The sequence below is a fragment of the Delphinapterus leucas genome, chromosome 2, assembly GCF_059928025.1.
Source record: "Delphinapterus leucas isolate spDelLeu-1000000601 "Yukka" chromosome 2, BTC_Dleu_Yukka2, whole genome shotgun sequence".
Lineage (NCBI taxonomy): Eukaryota > Metazoa > Chordata > Mammalia > Artiodactyla > Monodontidae > Delphinapterus > Delphinapterus leucas.
Genome location: NC_143130.1, coordinates 117,814,511 through 117,832,350, shown reverse-complemented (window position 1 = coordinate 117,832,350; position 17,840 = coordinate 117,814,511). Strand labels below are relative to the sequence as shown.

Genomic DNA, 17,840 nt, shown 5'->3' with positions numbered 1-17,840 from the left:
CCGTGTGCCCTGCATTGGCAGGCGGATTCTTAACCTCTGCACCACTAGGGAGGGAAGTCCCAGAATCTCTAATTCTTAATTTTAAGTTTATGGGAGTAAATAAGTAATGACTCAATTTTTGTGGATCAGAATGAATATGGATATAAGGGCACATCCTTGAGGAGGGCCACCATTCTCAGAAAAGGAAAAATGGGTTCCCCAACAAGTGTCTCCTTCACATCACTGTGACTCATGGGAGAGTATTGTACCTCGAAAAAGAGTTGGGTGGAACAATAGTTGAAAACCAGGGAAGGGAGTTCCCTGGCGGTCCAGTGGTTAGGACTCCGCGCTTTCACTGCTATGGGCCTGGGTTCAATCCCTGGTCAGGGAACTAAGATTCCACTAGCCAAAGGGCATGGCCAAAACTCTCTCTCTCTCTCTCTATATATATGCATACATATATATACACTCATACATATATATATATATATATACGCATACATATATATATAAAACTTACTGATCGCCCCGCCACCTCCCCCTCCTCCGCCCCTCCCCTACGCCCCTCCCCCTACGCCCCTCCCCCTACGCCCCTCCTCCTCCCCTCCCCGCCCCTTCTCGCGGCCCCTCCCCCGCTTCCTCCTCCAGCCCCTCGCTTGGAAGATCTGCGCAGGCGCGCAGTGAGGGCGAGAACGTGCGGGCGGAAGTGGTGCTGGAGCGCTTTAGGAAAGTGACTTGCGGAGAAAGCAGGTACTCTGTTGACGCCTGTGGACGGTATCGGAGGGGGCAGGCAGCCATGAACCGCCTCCAAGATGACTATGACCCCTACGCAGTTGAAGAGCCTAGTGACGAGGAGCCGGCTTTGAGCAGGTAGGCCCCTACCCCGCCCCGGTCCCCGAGGCTTCGGGCCGAGGCCAGGCCGAGGCCTCCCCCTCTCGCTGCGCTTGCCGGACCCGTGCGGATCCTCTGTCCAACGGTTCGGACCCCTGTCGCGCCTCGCTGTCGCCTGTGGGAGGCCGAGGGGGGTCTGGTGAGGTCGCGTAGCCACGGGGGAGGCGGGACCGACACTGGCGCGGGTAAGGGGCACATTCTGGAATTAGGCGTAAGATTCAAAAGCCGTGAAATCGAATCCTGCTTCTGCAGCTACTAGCACTGTGACCGAAGGCAAGTCCTTTATCGTCGGTTTCTCATCTATAAAATGGAGGTATAATAAGTATATCACGAGTATGTTGTGAGGCACATGGGAGTTACTGTGAAGTGACCATCATGAGACTAAACTGCAATAAACAGAAATAAGGGGGTATTTAACTTTTTTTTTTTTGAGCACCTATTGTATGCTTGCTGTGGGCTACAAAGGTCAGTCATAAGATTTTTGTCTTTGACAGGTTTAACGGTAAAGTAGGGGACATAAGATAAATATATCTCGGAAGATATATGTCTCGGAAGTAAACGTGTATCTCAGAAGACCACTGTAGAAGAAGATGACCTGGGATAGTCACAGATGAAGTTCTATGGGAATTTCCAGAAGGGAGGGATTAATCCCATCTGGAGGAAAATTGCAGTTATGTTGACAAGAGATTTCCAGGAAAATTTAGCCATTTTTTAAGCTGTCAGCAGATCCTGTTCATAAACTTTAAAACATTCTGTACAGCTAAGCTTTCAGTGGAACTGTCCTTCTTTCAGCCACAATGTTTCCTTATATTATCCTGAGGAGGGATTATAGGCATGGGAGATCACACTGCTCTGAAGATTTCTGTTGTGGGGAATGAGGATGGATTCCAAGATTCCCTTATGAAGAATTTCAATTAATGGGTACAGTTTGTGAAACTGGACCTAGGCCTCAATTAGTAATTCAGTTTGATTGGATTCAGTGTTTCCTGAACTTGAGCTATTCTGCCATTACCATCCCCGTATTCACCCCTCTTATTATTTAGTTAATCTTTTTCTTTAAGTTAATTTACATTTTTGTAGTTAAATGTCTTTTTTTTGGCCTCACGGTTTGCAGGATTTTAGTTCCCCGTCCAGGGATTGAACCTGGGCCCCCAGCAGTGGAAGCACGGAGTCCTAACTACTGGACCACCAGGGAATTCCCATGTAGTTAAATGTCTTTAAAGAGGCTTTATATTCCTGTGACAGTTGCTACTGGTAAGGTAACGGTAAAAATAAATACTTTGAAAACAAAACAGTGTTATTAGGCAGTATTGCCCGCTCAAGGCTCTGAATCGAATGCTCATTTTAAAAAGGGAGATTGTGTTAGAGAGGTGTTTAAGAGGTGTCTCTCAGGATTTGATTTTACCATACCTAGAAGTGAATCTTTTATAGCGTAGTACTGTTTCATGGAAGCTGGCAGAACACATGAGTCTTCTGAGTTGGAGACACCTGACAGCAGAGCATACAGCATGAGCATCATGTTTGTGTTGGTTGCTCTTACTTCCCAACTCCTGTAGGGATTACATGGAGAGGCCCAGATGGGTGCTACACATTCATTGGGTTGGTACCATGGCTGAGGACCACTTGAGCTTGGAGAATCCACCTCTTTTACAGCAGGCAGTAAATATGCCACTAGATGCCAGTACCCCTCCTCCCACCTCCCAGTTGTGATAATCAAAAATATGTCTAGCTATGCCAAATGTTCCCTGGGGGGCAAAATTGCCCCCCAGTTGAAGAGTACTGGGGTAGTTCAAGGGTAGTAGTGAGAGGTAAGGCTGGAAAGATAGGTTGAAACCAGATTGTGGAAGGTTCTTTTGAATGCTGTACTTAGAGTTTTGGTCATGGATGATTTTCTTTTGGATTTGGGTAGTGATGTGATGAGAGTTCTTTAGGAATAACATTCTGGCAGCAGGGTTAAGGGTGGAAAGAAGCAGAAGAGTTTTGAGACCTGGAGATCCTTAGGCCATGGTGGTACAGGCAGAGTTAAGAGGACCTGAGTGAGGGAGGGAGACGCAAGAGGGAAGAGATATGGGAACATATGTATATGTATAACTGATTCACTTTGTTATAAAGCAGAAACTAACACACCATTGTAAAGCAATTATACTCTAATAAAGATGTAAAAAAAAAAAAAAAAGAGGACCTGAGTGAATATAGTGGTAATGGAGAAAGGGAGCATGCTGGTCAGGATGAGGAATGTCAGATGGGGAATTTTCTTGGAAGTAGAATCTGGATAAGTCCTCTATCATTAGCAAAATTGATTGGTGTGAATTGTATTTTTCTTATTTACCTTCTGCTTGAGGCTCACAAGCATTGTTGTAGAAGAGAAAAATAGAGAAGCAAAACCCAGGAATAGTCTGTAACCGCTCATCAGATCATGAATAATTGAACATTATGTGTGTACTATTGATTATAGTAGAAAAGTCTTAGGCATTTCATCTTGATAACATTTCATTCCTTCTGATATCTCATTTAATTCTGTCATACTGCTATTGATGGGGAAACCCAGGCACAAAAGGCCAAGGAAATTGGCAGAAATGCTCAGGAGAATTTGGAATATAACTTAGCCCTCTCTCTCTTTTTAGTTCTCCGTAGCACTATGCCTTTTAAACTGTAATATTTACTTACTGTCTGTTACATTTTGTGTGGATGTATTAGCTATCTATTTGTTACATATATTAAGTTTTATTTAAGTATCCAGAGTTTAAAACAAACTCCCAGTTCTGTGAGGTAAATTTTTCATTGCTGATGGAATTATGAGTTGGTGCAGTACTCTTGGAAAGTAGTGTGATAATTCTAGAAGTCAGGAAGACGTTTGCATCTAATTTTAGACATTTAACCTAAGGAAATCAACAGAAACAAAATTATATATACGGAGATATTCATTGTAGTGTTTAATAGCGAAGAGAAATAACTGTACAGCATCTGCAAGGGGAAATGTTATGCAGACGTTAAAAAATATATTTGGAAATATGCAGAAATGGTTGAACTATCAAGTGAGAAGAGCTGTATGTAATGATAGCTGAATCAAATGTAACCTTATAAAATTTAAATTTGTTGGGCAGTGAGATGATAGGCATTTGAAGTTATTTTAATTCTTTAATATTTATATTCTTTATGATTTAAATGTGTTCTAGTTCTGAAGATGAGGTGGATGTGCTTTTACATGGAACTCCCGAGCAAAAACGAAAACTTATCAGAGAATGTCTTACTGGAGAAAGTGAATCCTCTAGTGAAGATGAATTTGAAAAAGAAATGGAAGCTGAATTAAATTCCACCATAAAAACAATGGAGGACAAGTTATCCTCTCTAGAAACAGGTAAACTTTTAGTTAGATTTTCATATAGATATTTTTCTAAGTTCCATAATGGCAGGGACCCTTATTTGTGCTCTGTTATGGCCCCAGCACTTTCAGTAGGTGCTCAGTAAATACTTATTGAATGAATGAATAAATGTGCTTGGCAACCTGAGCGTAGTTTTCTTTCATTGCTAGTAAAGAAGTTTCCTGTGTTGCTGGAAAGAGACTGTTTAGCATTGTTTACTTGTATGATTTCCTTTTGTAATTTTTACCTCAGGATAAAAGAAAAAAAGACACACTAGCTTATAGAAGTATATTTAAGGTTATATGGCACTGATATAGCAGGTTGAATGATGTGTCACCACAAATTCCTGTCTCATTTTAGTAAGTAATGAAACATACTTCATTTTGATACTTGGTTTCTATGTAAAATATATCTGACTCGAAAACTTGTTTGTGAAGGTAGGACTCCTCAGAATTGGTTTCCATGTTGTTATGCTATATATAACTGTTTAGAATTGAAAGCATATGTAATAATGATAAAAGCAAAAGCAGATGTTAATTAAGACGAAGAATTAGGGATGCAGGCATATGATGGCATAAGTATAGGTGATGTCATGGCACTAGGCACAGCTGAGGAGAGGAAGAATGTGTCCTTGACTCATTCTGCCTGACTCTTTGTAGAGCTCTTATCCTCTTTCTTCTAAAGTTCCTTGAAACAAGATGTTTATTCTGTTCTCCACAGTATACTGCATGGCTGAAAGGTAGAGAGATATATGCCGGCAATGTGAAAATATGGCTATTTTATTTAATTAGATGTGCTTTTATCATTATTTATATATGCTTTCAGTCTCTTTGTGGGAAGGGAGAGAGAATAACTTTCTCATGATTTGGAACAGTTATTCAAGGAGGGGAAGTTCTCTGTAATTGCATAGGGCACAGAAATCCAGTAAGTCATTGATGTGAAAGTATTCTTCCACCCAAATGAAATTGGGAATGAGTTGATATCACTTTGAAGTGATGGAAGAATATATGGAGTTTTTTTCCTTGCCAATCCAGTATGATTCAGTTTTTAAACTTCCCTTATGGCTTGACTAGGGTCTTCCTCAGGAAATGGGAAAGTTGGAACAGCTCCGACAAAGTACTATGATGATATATATTTTGATTCTGATTCTGAGGATGAAGACAAAGCAGGTAAGTAACATGTTTACCAGGTTTAACAGTTATATTTTATGAAGGAAGGTTTACCTAGCAATTATTTGATATTAGGTTTTCCCTTTGAGTTTCATCTTTTAAGAAATTGCAGGCAGTTGATGTGAAAACAAAAGCAGGATTGCGCATAAGAACAGATGGGAACACACCTGAGGACAGGGACTGAGGGTGGTGCTGCAGCGGCATGTCTGGGGAGAGGAAGAGTGTGTCCTGACTCAGTACCTCTTTCCTCAGGGCTCTTGGCCCCCTCTTCCTTCAGGTTCTTTAGCACAGCAACATTTGCTTTCACAACTGCAGATAGTTTCTAGATTTTACTCTCTTGCAGAATTTTCCCTAACTTGTTGCTTTTTTTAAATCAATCAATCTCTCTGTTCTTTGGAATTGATTTTGTATAAATTTGAGCAAAGTTGAACACAATGACAAGAGCTAAAGCTAAATTATATCAGTAATTATGATGGAATACACAAATAACAAATTTATATGGTAAACAATTTTATATTTTTATATGTTGTTACATTAACGTTGACCTGCCCAAGTAGGTCTAGTGTATGTGGATGACCATAGTTTTTTTTTTCCATTCATTTTTGTTCTGATTTCAGTAGCATTTTATGTATGAGAACTTATGGAGAATTTAAGACATCAAAAATAGTTTCTAGGGACTCCCCTGGTGGTCCAGTGGTTGGGACTCTGCACTTCCACTGCCAGGGCCCAGGTTTGATCCCTGGTCACGGAACTAAGATCCCACAAGCCGTGCAGCATGGCCGAAAAAAAAAAGTTTCTATTCTTGACTTACTTTGAGTGGCCTTTTTGAGACTCTGACGTCTCATTATTTGAACTCATTTCTGAACTTTATTTGGAGGAATAGTTTAAAATATTTTTTTAGAAAAATATAACTAGAAAAAATATGTACCTTAGGAAACAGGTTTCTTCATTTTGTATAAAAGAGGTGTGGATTTTAGACATGATACTTAGCCATATCGTTAACATTTTCAAAACTAGCACAGGTGACCAAGAAAAAGAAGAAGAAACAACACAGAATTCCAACAAATGATGAATTACTATATGATCCTGAAAAAGATGACAGAGATCAGGCCTGGGTTGATGCACAGAGAAGAGGGTAAGAACTTAAATTTAAAATTAGAATCTTTAGGAAAAATGATTAAAAGATGATTTTCGCTATATTCACATTTTGAGTGTATGTGTATATGTTTATACAGACATGCGTTAAGTTTGTGAAAAAACTGCTGAATAGTTTATTTTAAAAATGAAAAGCAAATTTCAGTCAGACCATTGGTTTTTTATTTATTTTAAAAATTTATTTACTTATTTATAATTGAAATATAGGTGATTTACAGTGTTGTGCTAATTTCTGCTGTATAGCATAGTGACTCAGTTATACACACACATATTCTTTAGGCCATTGGTTTTTTAAAAATTGTTGTCGCATTCAGACTGTTATAGCTAGTCAGTCTCTCCCTTTAAGAAACAAAACTGACTTTTTTCAAATCAACAATTTAAAATTACTTGGAGATTAAGAGTTTATGTGGGGAATTCCCTGGCGGTCCAGTGGTTAGGACTCCGTGCTTCCATTGCAGGGGGCACGGGTTCAATTCCTGGTTGGGGAACTAAGATCTTGCATGCCGTGGTACTGCCAAAAAAGAGTTTATGTGGATAAACAATGGATGTTATGTTTTCTACTTGAATGCTTGAATTGTTGTTTTTAATTATTTACAAATTTGATTTTTTAAAAAATTTTTTTATAGATCTTTATTAGAGTATAATTGCTTTACAATGTTGTGTTAGGTTCTGCTGTATAACAAAGTGAATCAGCTATATGTATACACATATCCCCATATCCCCTCCCTCTTGCATCTCCCTCCCACCCTCCCTATCCCACCCCTCTAGGTGGTCACAAAGCACCGAGCTGATCTCCCTGTGCTATGCAGCAGCTTCCCACTAGCTATTTTACATTTGGTAGTGTATACATGTCAATGATACTCTCACTTTGCCCCAGCTTCCTCCCGCCATGTCCTCAAGTTCATTCTCTATGTCTACGTCTTTATTCCTGCCCTGCCACTAGGTTCATCAGTACCTTTTTTAAAAATAATTAATTAATTTATGGCTGCGTTGGTTCTTCGTTGCTGCACGCAGGCTTCCTCTAGTTGCGGCGAGCAGGGGCTACTCTTCGTGTGGTGCGCAGGCTTCTCATTGCAGTGGCTTCTCTTGTTGCAGAGCACGGGCTCTAGGTGCATGGGCTTCAGTAGTTGTGGCACGTGGGCTCAGTAGTTGTGACTTGCGGGCTCTAGAGTGCAGGCTCAGTAGTTGTGGCGCATGCGCTTAGCTGCTCTGTGGCATGTGGGATCTTCCCGGACCAGGGCTCGAACCCATGTCCCGTGCATTGGCAGGTGGATTCTTAACCACTGTGCCATCAGGGAAGTCCCCATTTTATTTTTTTTTAGATTCCATATATATGCGTTAGTATACGGTATACAAATTTGATTTTTTAAAGTGGAGGTAAAATTCACATGACATAATGTTAACCATTTTAAAGAAAACAATTTAGTGGTATTTAGTATATTCACAGTGTTGTGCAACCACTGCCTATATTTATTTCAAACCATTTTCATCATCCTAAGAGGAAACTCCGTACTCATTTTCAAATTTGATTTGATAAAGGCTGATTTATCATAAAAGTGAAAGCTGGGCAACTTACAGCTATTTTCCCCTAACCTAGCTGTGCTTCAGAATCACCTGGTTAGAATGAAATGCAAACCCTTGAGTCCTACTCGAGGAGGTTTTGATTCCGCTAGGGTGGGGCCCAGGAATCTGTACATGTCAAGCCCAGAGGGCTTGTGATGTTATGTGGGTCTTTGTGTACCACCCTTTAGCTTCCACCCTCCCACTTTGTCCCTTTTTCCTCTCCTAGTTTCACCCGTGCACCACTTCCTCCAACTGCCCCTTGCATTTATGTGATGAATATTTTTCACACTCACAGTGTGAAATGAACGTTTTAAGTGCTATGAGTGCTATTGAAATAATTAAGGAGCTTACGGTCTAGCTCCTTATTCTGGTAACAGAATTTGTCACGGAAGTAAGATGGAATGTATTTTCATTCTTACATAATCTTGAGAAGAAATAACGTCTTATTGACTTATTCACATTCCTGTGTCAAGCAGTAGTTGCCTTTTAAGACCACAGAAACCAGCTTCAAATAATGAATTCACTACATTTTAAGCACCACAAGGACAGTGATCATACCTGTCTTGTTCAATGTTGTATGCCAAGCATCTTGCACACTGCTGTATGGGCACTTAGCACCTATTGAATGAATGATTAAGTTATTTTCTTGGGGTTTGGGTTTTGAAATTTGCTAAGCATTGGAGGTATTTAACAACAATTATGAAATATATACCACATGGTCTCAGTATTTTTCCTCACAAATATTTAAAGAGTTTAGGAAGTAATGCCAAATGATTTGCATTTTGCTGTTCAATTTTTAGGTGTTTTCCATAAGCCCCTTTTAAGAATATATACTTTTATACTTTAGTGTCTTCATAAGCAGATTCATGCTTTATTCTTTAAATCAGCAAATATCTGTTGAGAATTTACTATATGCCAGACACTGTTCTAGATTCTTGAAATACAACAGGGAACAAAACAGACCAAAATCCTTAGGCACTTAGAGCTTACAACCCTTGCTTTTTTTTTTTAAATAACTTTTATTGAAATATAGTTGATTTACAATGTTGTGGGTTTTTCTTGTTTTTTTGGCTGCATTGGGTCTTTCTGGTGCGCAGGGCCTTCTCATTGTGGTGGCTTCTCTTGTTGCGGAGCACGGGCTCTAGGACCGGCTTCAGTAGTTGTGGCACGCAGGCTCAGTAGTTCTGGCTCGCGGGCTGTAGAGCACAGGCTCAGTAGTGGCTCACGGGCTTAGTTGCTCCGTGGCATGTGGGATCTTGCCCAGCCAGTGCTCGAACACGTGTCCCCAGCTTTGGCAGGCGGATTCTTAACCACTGCACCACCAGGGGAGTCCACAACCCTTTTTATTTTTTTAAATTTTTTTAAATTTTTATTTATTTATTTATTTTGGCTGCGTTGGGTCTTCGTTGCTGCGCACGGGCTTTCTCTAGTTGCGACGAGTGGGGGTTACTCTTCATTGCGGTGCGTGGGCTTCTTACTGCGGTGGCTTCTCTTGTTGCAGAGCACGGGCTCCAGGCAGGCAGGCTTCAGTAGTTGTGGCACATGGGCTCAGTAGTTATGGCTCACGGGCTGTAGAGTGCAGGCTGAGTAGTTGTGGCACACGGGCTTAGTTGTTCCGTGGCATGTGGGATCCTCCTGGACCAGGGCTCGAACCTGTGTCCCCTGCATTGGCAGGTGGATTCTCAACCACTGAGCCACCAGGGAAGCCCAACCCTTGCTTTTTTTTTTTTTTTTTTTTAATATACTTATTTATTTATTTATTGGCTGCATTGGGTCTTCATTGCAGTCTGCGGGCTTCTCATTGCAGTGGCTTCTCTTGTTGTGGAGCACGGGCTCTAGGCGCGCGGGCTTCAGTAGTTGTGGCACACGGGCTCAGTAGTTGTGGCTCACGGGCTTAGTTGCTCCACGGCATGTGGGATCCTCCCTCACCAGGGCTCGAACCCACGTCCCCTGCATCGGCAGGTGGATTCCCAACCGCTGTGCCACCAGGGAAGCCCCAACCCTTGCTTTTTAAACGTAGCTTTATTGGGTTTTTTTTGTTTTTAATTAGTAGACTATTTTTTAGAATAGTGGGTTTTTTTTAGGTTTTTTTTTTTTTTTTTGAGAAAAGCCAGCATAAGGCACTTTCATTGCAATAATGAAACTCATATGTAGTGCTGGGGGTAGCGGTAGGGCTGCGGGAGTAGGCAGCAATTTCTCTCACCAGATCACTACACAGGACAGCAAAGGGGTGAGAGGGGATGAAGGAGAAGCCAGCAAACTGAGATCAGCACGGGGAGCTGAGCATCAAAAAACAGGAGGTGCTGAAGCTGTGATGACCAGCTTCATTTTCTTAAGACAGTACTCAGGGATTTGTTATGATGGCTGGGCTTTCATGGGTGTTGTGTCTACAAACGGCACCTTCAATTTAACTTTCGATTGAAATTCTTAAAATTTAGGAAGTGGAGCTTGGATAGCTATGAGATTACAAAAGTCCTAAATATCCATTAGAAAAACCAGAGGATGGAAAAAGAAAAAAAAAATCCAGGCCATGAATTAGGCTTCAGAGGTCCCTGGCTGGCCCAGGGATAGACACCTGTAGTGTCCAACATCTCAGTGAAAACGATCTGCTTTCAAAAGGCAGAGGGTTAAGGGGAGGGTGGAGGTGGGACAGTGGAGGCAAAGGCTCTCCCCTTCCCACTTTAGTTTTGGGTAGGGCTTTTAATTCAGCCCGAGGACGTCACTTAACTTGGAGAATAATTTGGCCCTCAAAAGCACCTCAAATCTGCTATGGCTTTGCAGTTGCAACAGCAAGAATGTTTAATATATAAAACTTTCATCCAAAAAAAAATATATATAGATTATTGCCCCCCCCACAACAATTCCTATTCTAAAGTTAACCCATTACTTGTGCTGTTAATACTTGAATAATACGTAACTGGAAACCTAGATCCAAAGGACTGAAACCCAGCGTTCACCCCCAAATGAAAACAAACTAAAATGGGTAACTTGAGGTTTATGGCATATAGTTCAGGTCAACACACATACAAGGAGAAAGGGGAAGAGCAAAGCCGGTGACAACACATTCAGTCTGGGAAGATATTTATACAGAGTGTAGTGGAACATCAGGGAAAGCTCCGTATGGACTCGCTGTGCTCATCTGGAGGCACCAGATCCTTCCATGGCACATCCAAGAATGGGGAGCTCAGGGAGGAGGCCATTCCTGACATTCCAGTTTTAGAAGCTCCACGTCAAAGATGAGAGTGGCATTAGGTGGGATGATGCCTAGGTGCCCAGTGGCACCGTAGGCATAGTCTGGGGAGATAGCTTGGCTCTCTGACCCAAGCTCATCTGGTCAGCCCCTTCTTCCCAGCCTCGGATCACTTCCTGCTTGCCCAGCACAAACTTAAAGGGCTTGTTTCTGTCCCAGGAGGAATCCAGCTTCTTTCCATCTTCAGGCATCCCCGTGTAGCGCACCGCGCAGGTCTGGCCGCGCTTTGGGAAGGTGCGCCCCTCTCCGGGGGAGATGGTCTCCGCCTGCACTCCCATGGCGGTGGCAGTGGCAGTGGACGCCGGGCGGGCAGGCGGCGCGACAGGCGGCGTGGACTGGCAGTGGATCTGGCGGCAGTTCCGCTGCTGTGCCAGAATAGTTTTAGGTGCACAGAAAAATTGAGCCGATGATGCAGAGAATTGCCATGGTACTGCCCACACCCCCCGCAACAACAGCAACGCACGAGTCTCCCCTGTTGTTAACGCCATGCGCTAATATGGTATATTTGTCACAGTTAATAATCGATGCATTATTGTTAACTAAAGTTCATACTTGATTCAGATTTCCTTAGGTTTTTTTTCTCTTTTTAAAAAATATCCTGTTTTACCTTTGGGTAGCAGTTGTATTTAAAGCTCAGTCATCTCTGTCACATTATTGATCCTGCACCATCCCAGTGAAGCCCAGTGGGCTTCAAATGACACCCTTTATTTATTTATTTCTCCACCACGTGGCTTGTGGGATCTTAGTTCCCTGACCAGGGATTGAACCCACACCCTCAGCAATGCAAGTGTGGAGTCCTAACCACTGGACCTCTAGGGAATTCCCCCATATTTCCTCAGTTTTTACCTAATACCCATTTCTGTTTCAAGAGCCCATCCGGGATACCATGTTACATTTAGTTGTTATGTCTCCTTAGGCTTTGCTTGGCTGTGACAGTTTCTCAGACTTTCCTTGGTTTTGATGACCTTAACAGTTTTGAGGAGCACTGGTCAGGTATATTGTGGGAGGCTCCTCTATTGGAATTTTTCTTTTTCAGCAGCAGAACTCAAGTTTATTAAAACAGCTATGACAAGTATAACAAAATCTACATCTGCCTGTGCTAGGCCAGCGTAGCTCTGTACAAACAACAAGATAACGCTAGATAATGACAGTTAGCACTTTGAAAGCATAGTATACAAAACAACATATCTTCATCCAAAAAAAAAAAAAAAAAACACTTCATAAAAGTGGGGAAAAAAATTCTCCCCGCACCCGCCAAAGGAGGTCTTCACAGGCTGGCCAGCTCCATCCCAACTCTGAGGTATCAAAGGAGTTCCAAGTGCAAACTGAAGGGATGAACAAGCAACTCCCCCACTCCCACATCCGTTAAACACACAATCCAGCTGATCTTTTGGTAGAGTGCCTTTTCATGGAATGATTCAACAATCATAGATAAAAAAATATGGAATGCTTCGTGAATTTGCGTGTCATCCTTGCACGGGGGCCATGCTAATCTCCTCTGTATCGTTCTAATTTTAGTATATGTGCTGCTGAAGCGAGCACTGGAATTTATCTAATGTTTTTCTCATGATTAGACTGGAATTAGAGGTTTTGGGGAGGAAGACCACAGAGGTAAAGTGCCGTTTTCATCACTTTGTATCAAGGGCACATACTATCAGTGTGATTTATGACTGTTAATGTCGATCTTGTTCACTATAGTGAAGTAGTATTTGTCAGGTTTCTCTACTGTAAAGTTACTCTTTCCACCCCTTTCTGTACCATACTCTTTGGAAGAATGTCACATGTTTAGCCTAGACTTAAGGAGTCTGGAGTTATGCTCCTCCTCCTTGAGGGGAGAGTATCTTCATAAATTATTTGTAATTGTTATGTATGGGAGATGTGTCTATTCTCCCCCATTTATTTATTTATTAAGTCATTTATGTCAGCATGGACTCATGGGTATTTATTTATATTTTGGTTATAATTCAATACTACTTTATTTTGATGCTCTAATTGTTTTGGCTTCAGTCATTGGGAACTCTTTCAGTTGGCTCCTGTGCCCCTTTAACATTCCTGTCTCATTGTGGGTTTTTTGTTTTTTCTTTCTGAGCACTTCCTTTACTTTCTGGCCCTACAGGATGTTCCAGGTCCATCTTGTATGCCCCATTCCTGGAATCAACCATTTCTCTAAGGGGTACTGGTTTCTTTTATTGGGAGAGTGGCATTTGAAAGCAAGATCTGGCTTTAATGTGTTTCCCCTCTTCACCTTCTTTTTCTGTTCTAGCTACCATGGTTTTGGAATACAGCGGCCACGTCAACAACAACAGCCTTTTCCAAATAGTGATGCTGTCTTGAATTGCCCTGCCTGCATGACCACACTGTGTCTTGATTGCCAAAGGTAACGGATAAAGGATAACAACACACACACACACACACACACACACACGAAAAAAAACACTTGGTAGTCCTTGTTTAAATCAGAAATAGACTTTTGAGGTACTTAGGAATTCTGATAAAGTTCTTTCCTCATATATCCCTGGTGCTGCATGACTAATCTTTATACAAATAATTTTTGTTACACATAGTCTGTTATAAATAGGTTTTCTAATAAAGTACTTGCCAGTGCTGACAAGGGTTCAGTAAAACTGCATATTTGTTGTGGAATGACAAAATCTCTCAAATACACTCTTATTTCTTTTTCTGTTGTGATAAAATACATGTAACATAAAATTTACTATTTTAACTGTCTTAAAAATTTTGCTGTAAAAGAGTACTTCATTTGAATATTCAATTTATTGTCAACTAGACCATTTAAAATTTTTTAAAAATTTAATTTAAAAATTAATTTAGTTTTTAATTTTTTAAAAAAATTAAAATTAATTTTTACTTTATTTATTTATTTATTTGATTGTGCGAGGTCTTAGTTGCGGGAGGCTCCTTAGTTGCGACTCTCAGGCTCCTTAGTTGCGGCATGTGAACTCTTAGTTGCGGCATGCATGTGGGACCTAGTTCCCTGAGCAGGGATCGAACTTGGGCCCCCTGAATTGGGAGCATGGAGTCTTAGCCATGTCGCCACCAGGGAAGTTCCTATTTTTAATTTTAAATAAAGCTGTTTTCCCAGCTTTATTGAGATGTAATTGACATACAACATAGTATAAGCTTTAGGTATACAGTGTAATGATTAGATATTCAAATATATTGCAGAATGTTTACCACAATAGGGTTAGTTAACACAGCTGTCACCTCACATAGTTACCTTTTTTTGTGTGTGTGTGGTGAAAACTTCTAAGATTTACTCTCAGCAGTTTTCACGTATGCAGTACATTGAGTATGCAGTATTGAGTACAGTATTGTTAACTGTAGTCATCATGCTGTACCTTACATCTGCTGAACTTATTCATTACAAGTACCTTTTGACCGCCTTCATCCATCTGCCCTTCCCCACCAACCACCAGTTACTTTGTTTCTATGAGTTCAGTTTTTTTTTTAGATTCCACATATAAGTGAGATCATACACTATTTGTCTTTCTCTGTCTGACTTTTTTTACTTAGCATAATGCCTTCAAGGTTCATCCATGTTCTTACAAGTGGCAGGATTTTTTTCTTTTTTTATGGCTGAATAATATTCCATTGTATATACATACCATATTTTCTTTATTCATTCATCTGTTGATGGACATGTCTTGGCTATTGTAAGTAAGGCTGCAGTAGGTTTCTGGGAGGAAGACCACAGCAATAAAGTGCTATTTTCATCACATTATGTCATGGGCACAAACTATCAACATGATTTATGACTTTTTTTTTTGTGGTATGCGGGCCTCTCACTGCTGTGGCCTCTCCCGTTGCGGAGCACAGGCTCCGGATGCACAGGCTCAGCGGCCATGGCTCACGGGCCCAGCTGCTCTACGGCATGTGGGATCCTCCCGGACCAGGGCACGAACCCATGTCCCCTGCATTGGCAGGCGGACTCTCAACCACTGCGCCACCAGGGAAGCCCGATTTATGACTATTAATGTTGACCTTGATCACCTGGCTGAGGCGGGGGCCCAGATATCTCTTTGAGATAGTGATTTCATTTCCTTTGTATACATACCCAGAAGTGGGATTGCTGGATCATATGATTGTTCTATTTTTAACTTTTTGAGGCTCCTCCATACTGTTTTCCATAGTGGCTGTACCAATTTACATTCTCACTGGTAGGGCACAAGGGTTCACTTTTGTTATTTCTTGTCTCTTTGATAATACCTTTTCTAACAGGTATGAGGTGATACCTTATTGTAGTTCGGATATGTGGTTCCCTGATGATTTGTGATATTGAGTACCTTTTTGTGTGCCTGTTGGCCATTTGTATATCTTTTTTGGAGAAATGTCTATTCAAGTCCTTTGCCATTTTTTAATCGGATTTTGCTTGTTTTTTCCTACTGAGTTGTATGAGTTCCTTATATATTTTGGATATTAACCCCTTATCAGATATATGATTTGCAAATATTTTTTACCATTCCATAGGTTGCCTTTTTATTTTGTTGATTGTTTCTTTGCCATGAGAAGCTTTTTAGTTTGATGTAGTCCTACGTGTTTATTTTTGCTTTTGTTTCTTGTGCTTTAGGTGTCAGCTCCAAAACATCATTGCCAAGACCAATGTCAAGGAGCTTTTTCCCTATGTTTTCTTCTATGAGTTTTATAGTTTCAGATCTTACATTTTAGTCTTTAATCTGTTTCAAGTTAATTTTTGTCAGTGGTGTAAGTTAAGGGTCCAGTTTCAGTTTTTTGCGTATGAATATCCAGTTTTCCCAGTACCATTTATTGAAGAGACTGTCTTTTCCCCATTGAATATTCTTGACTCCCTTGTCAAATATTAGTTTATGGTGTATGCATGGGTTTATTTCTGGGCTCTTGATTCTGTTCTGCTGATCAATGACTTTGTTTTTATGCCAATCCCATACTGTTTTGATTACTATAGCTTTGTAGTATAGTTAGAAATCAGGACGTGTGATGCCTCCAGCTTTCTTCTTCTTTCTCAAGATTGCTTTGGCTATTTAGAGTCTTTTGTGGTTCCGTAACAAATTTTAGGATTTTTTTTCTATTTCTATGAAAAATGCCATTGGAATTTTGATAGGGATGACATTGAATCTATGAATGGCTTTGGGTACCATGGACATTGTAGCAATATTAATTATTCCAATCTATGAAAACAGGATATCTTTACACTTATTTGTGTTTTCTTCAATTTCTTTCATCAGTGTTTCATAGTTTTCAGTGTATAGATCTTTCACCTCCTTGGTTATATTTATTCCTAAGTATTTTATTATTTTTGATGAGATTGAATGAGATTGTTTTCTTAATTTCTCAGTTTCTTAGTGAAAATGCAAGAGATTTTTGTTTATTGCTTTTGTATCCTGAATCTTTACTGAATTTGTTTATTTAACATTTTTTTGTGGAGTCTTCAGAGTTTTATATATATAAGATTATGTCATCTGCAAACAGACAATTTTACTTCTTCCTTTTCTATTTGGACACCTTTTCTTTCTTTCTTTCTTTCTTCCTTTCTCCCTCCCTCCCTCCCTCCCTCCCTCCACCCCCCTTCCTTCCTTCCTTCCTTTTTTTTTTTTTTTTTTTACCTGATTGCTTTGGCTAAGATTTCCAGAAATACATTGACTAGGAGTGCTGAGAATGGGCACTCTTATCTTGTTCCCTATTTTAACCATTTTAAGTGTACAATTCAGTGACATGAACTACAGTCACAATTGTACAGCCATCATGACTATCCATTTCCAGAACTTTTTCGTCACACCAGACAGAAACTCTGTACCCATTAGACAATAATTCCCTATTCTCCACCCCTATTCACCCCAGCCTCTGGTAATCTCTATTCTACTTTCCTGTTTGGATTGTTCATTGCTAGTGTATAGAAACACAACAGATTTCCATGTGTTCATTTTGTACTCTGCAACTTTGCTGCATTAGTTTATTAGCTCTAATAGTTTATTTGTGTAATCTTCAGAGTTTTCTACATATAATATGTCATCTGTGAACAAAGTAAATTTTATTTCTTCCTTTCCAATTTGGATGCCTTTTATTTCTTTTTCTTTTTTTTTAAATGAATTTATTTATTTATTTTTGGCTGTGTTGGGTCTTCGTTTCTGTGTGAGGGTTTTCTCTAGTTGTGGTGAGTGGGGGCCACTCTTCATCACGGTGCATGGGCCTCTCACTGTCGCAGCCTTCTCTTGTTGTGGAGCACAGGCTCCAGACGCGCAGGCTCAGTAGCTGTGGTGCGCAGGCTTAGTTGCTCCGTGGCATGTGGGATTTTCCCAGACCAGGGCTCGAACCCGTGTCTCCTGCATTGGCAGGCAGATTCTCAACCACTGTGCCACCAGGGAAGCCCTTATTTCTTTTTCTTACGTAATTGCTCTGATTAGAACTTCCAGTACTTTGTTGAATAGAGGTGGTGAAAGCAGGCGTTTTTGTCTTGTTCCTTGTCTTACAGGAAAAGTT

General features: G+C 40.7%; 1 protein-coding gene, 1 non-coding gene and 1 pseudogene across 3 annotated transcripts in view; 1 reads left to right on the top strand and 2 right to left on the bottom strand.

The window, feature by feature from the left end:
- Positions 1 to 627: 627 nt before the first annotated feature.
- EAPP (E2F associated phosphoprotein) overlaps positions 628 to 17,840 on the top strand; it is a 58,833-nt gene continuing 41,620 nt past the window's right edge. Inside the window, exons 1-5 of one of the 2 annotated variants that reach the window (XM_089906057.1) lie at positions 628 to 849; positions 4,047 to 4,228; positions 5,306 to 5,401; positions 6,419 to 6,536; positions 13,633 to 13,746. In XM_089906057.1, the coding sequence (XP_089762183.1) occupies positions 776 to 849; positions 4,047 to 4,228; positions 5,306 to 5,401; positions 6,419 to 6,536; positions 13,633 to 13,746 (584 nt within the window). In that variant the 5' untranslated portion in view covers positions 628 to 775. The remainder of the gene's footprint in view (positions 850 to 4,046; positions 4,229 to 5,305; positions 5,402 to 6,418; positions 6,537 to 13,632; positions 13,747 to 17,840) is intronic. The other variant, XM_022570736.3, reaches the window with a different exon arrangement.
- LOC149750267 (peptidyl-prolyl cis-trans isomerase FKBP1A-like) lies at positions 10,502 to 13,783 on the bottom strand (annotated as a pseudogene).
- Positions 12,805 to 12,911, bottom strand: LOC115803668 (U6 spliceosomal RNA). Its single transcript, XR_004024440.1, has one exon. It is a non-coding gene; the product is annotated as a U6 spliceosomal RNA (small nuclear RNA).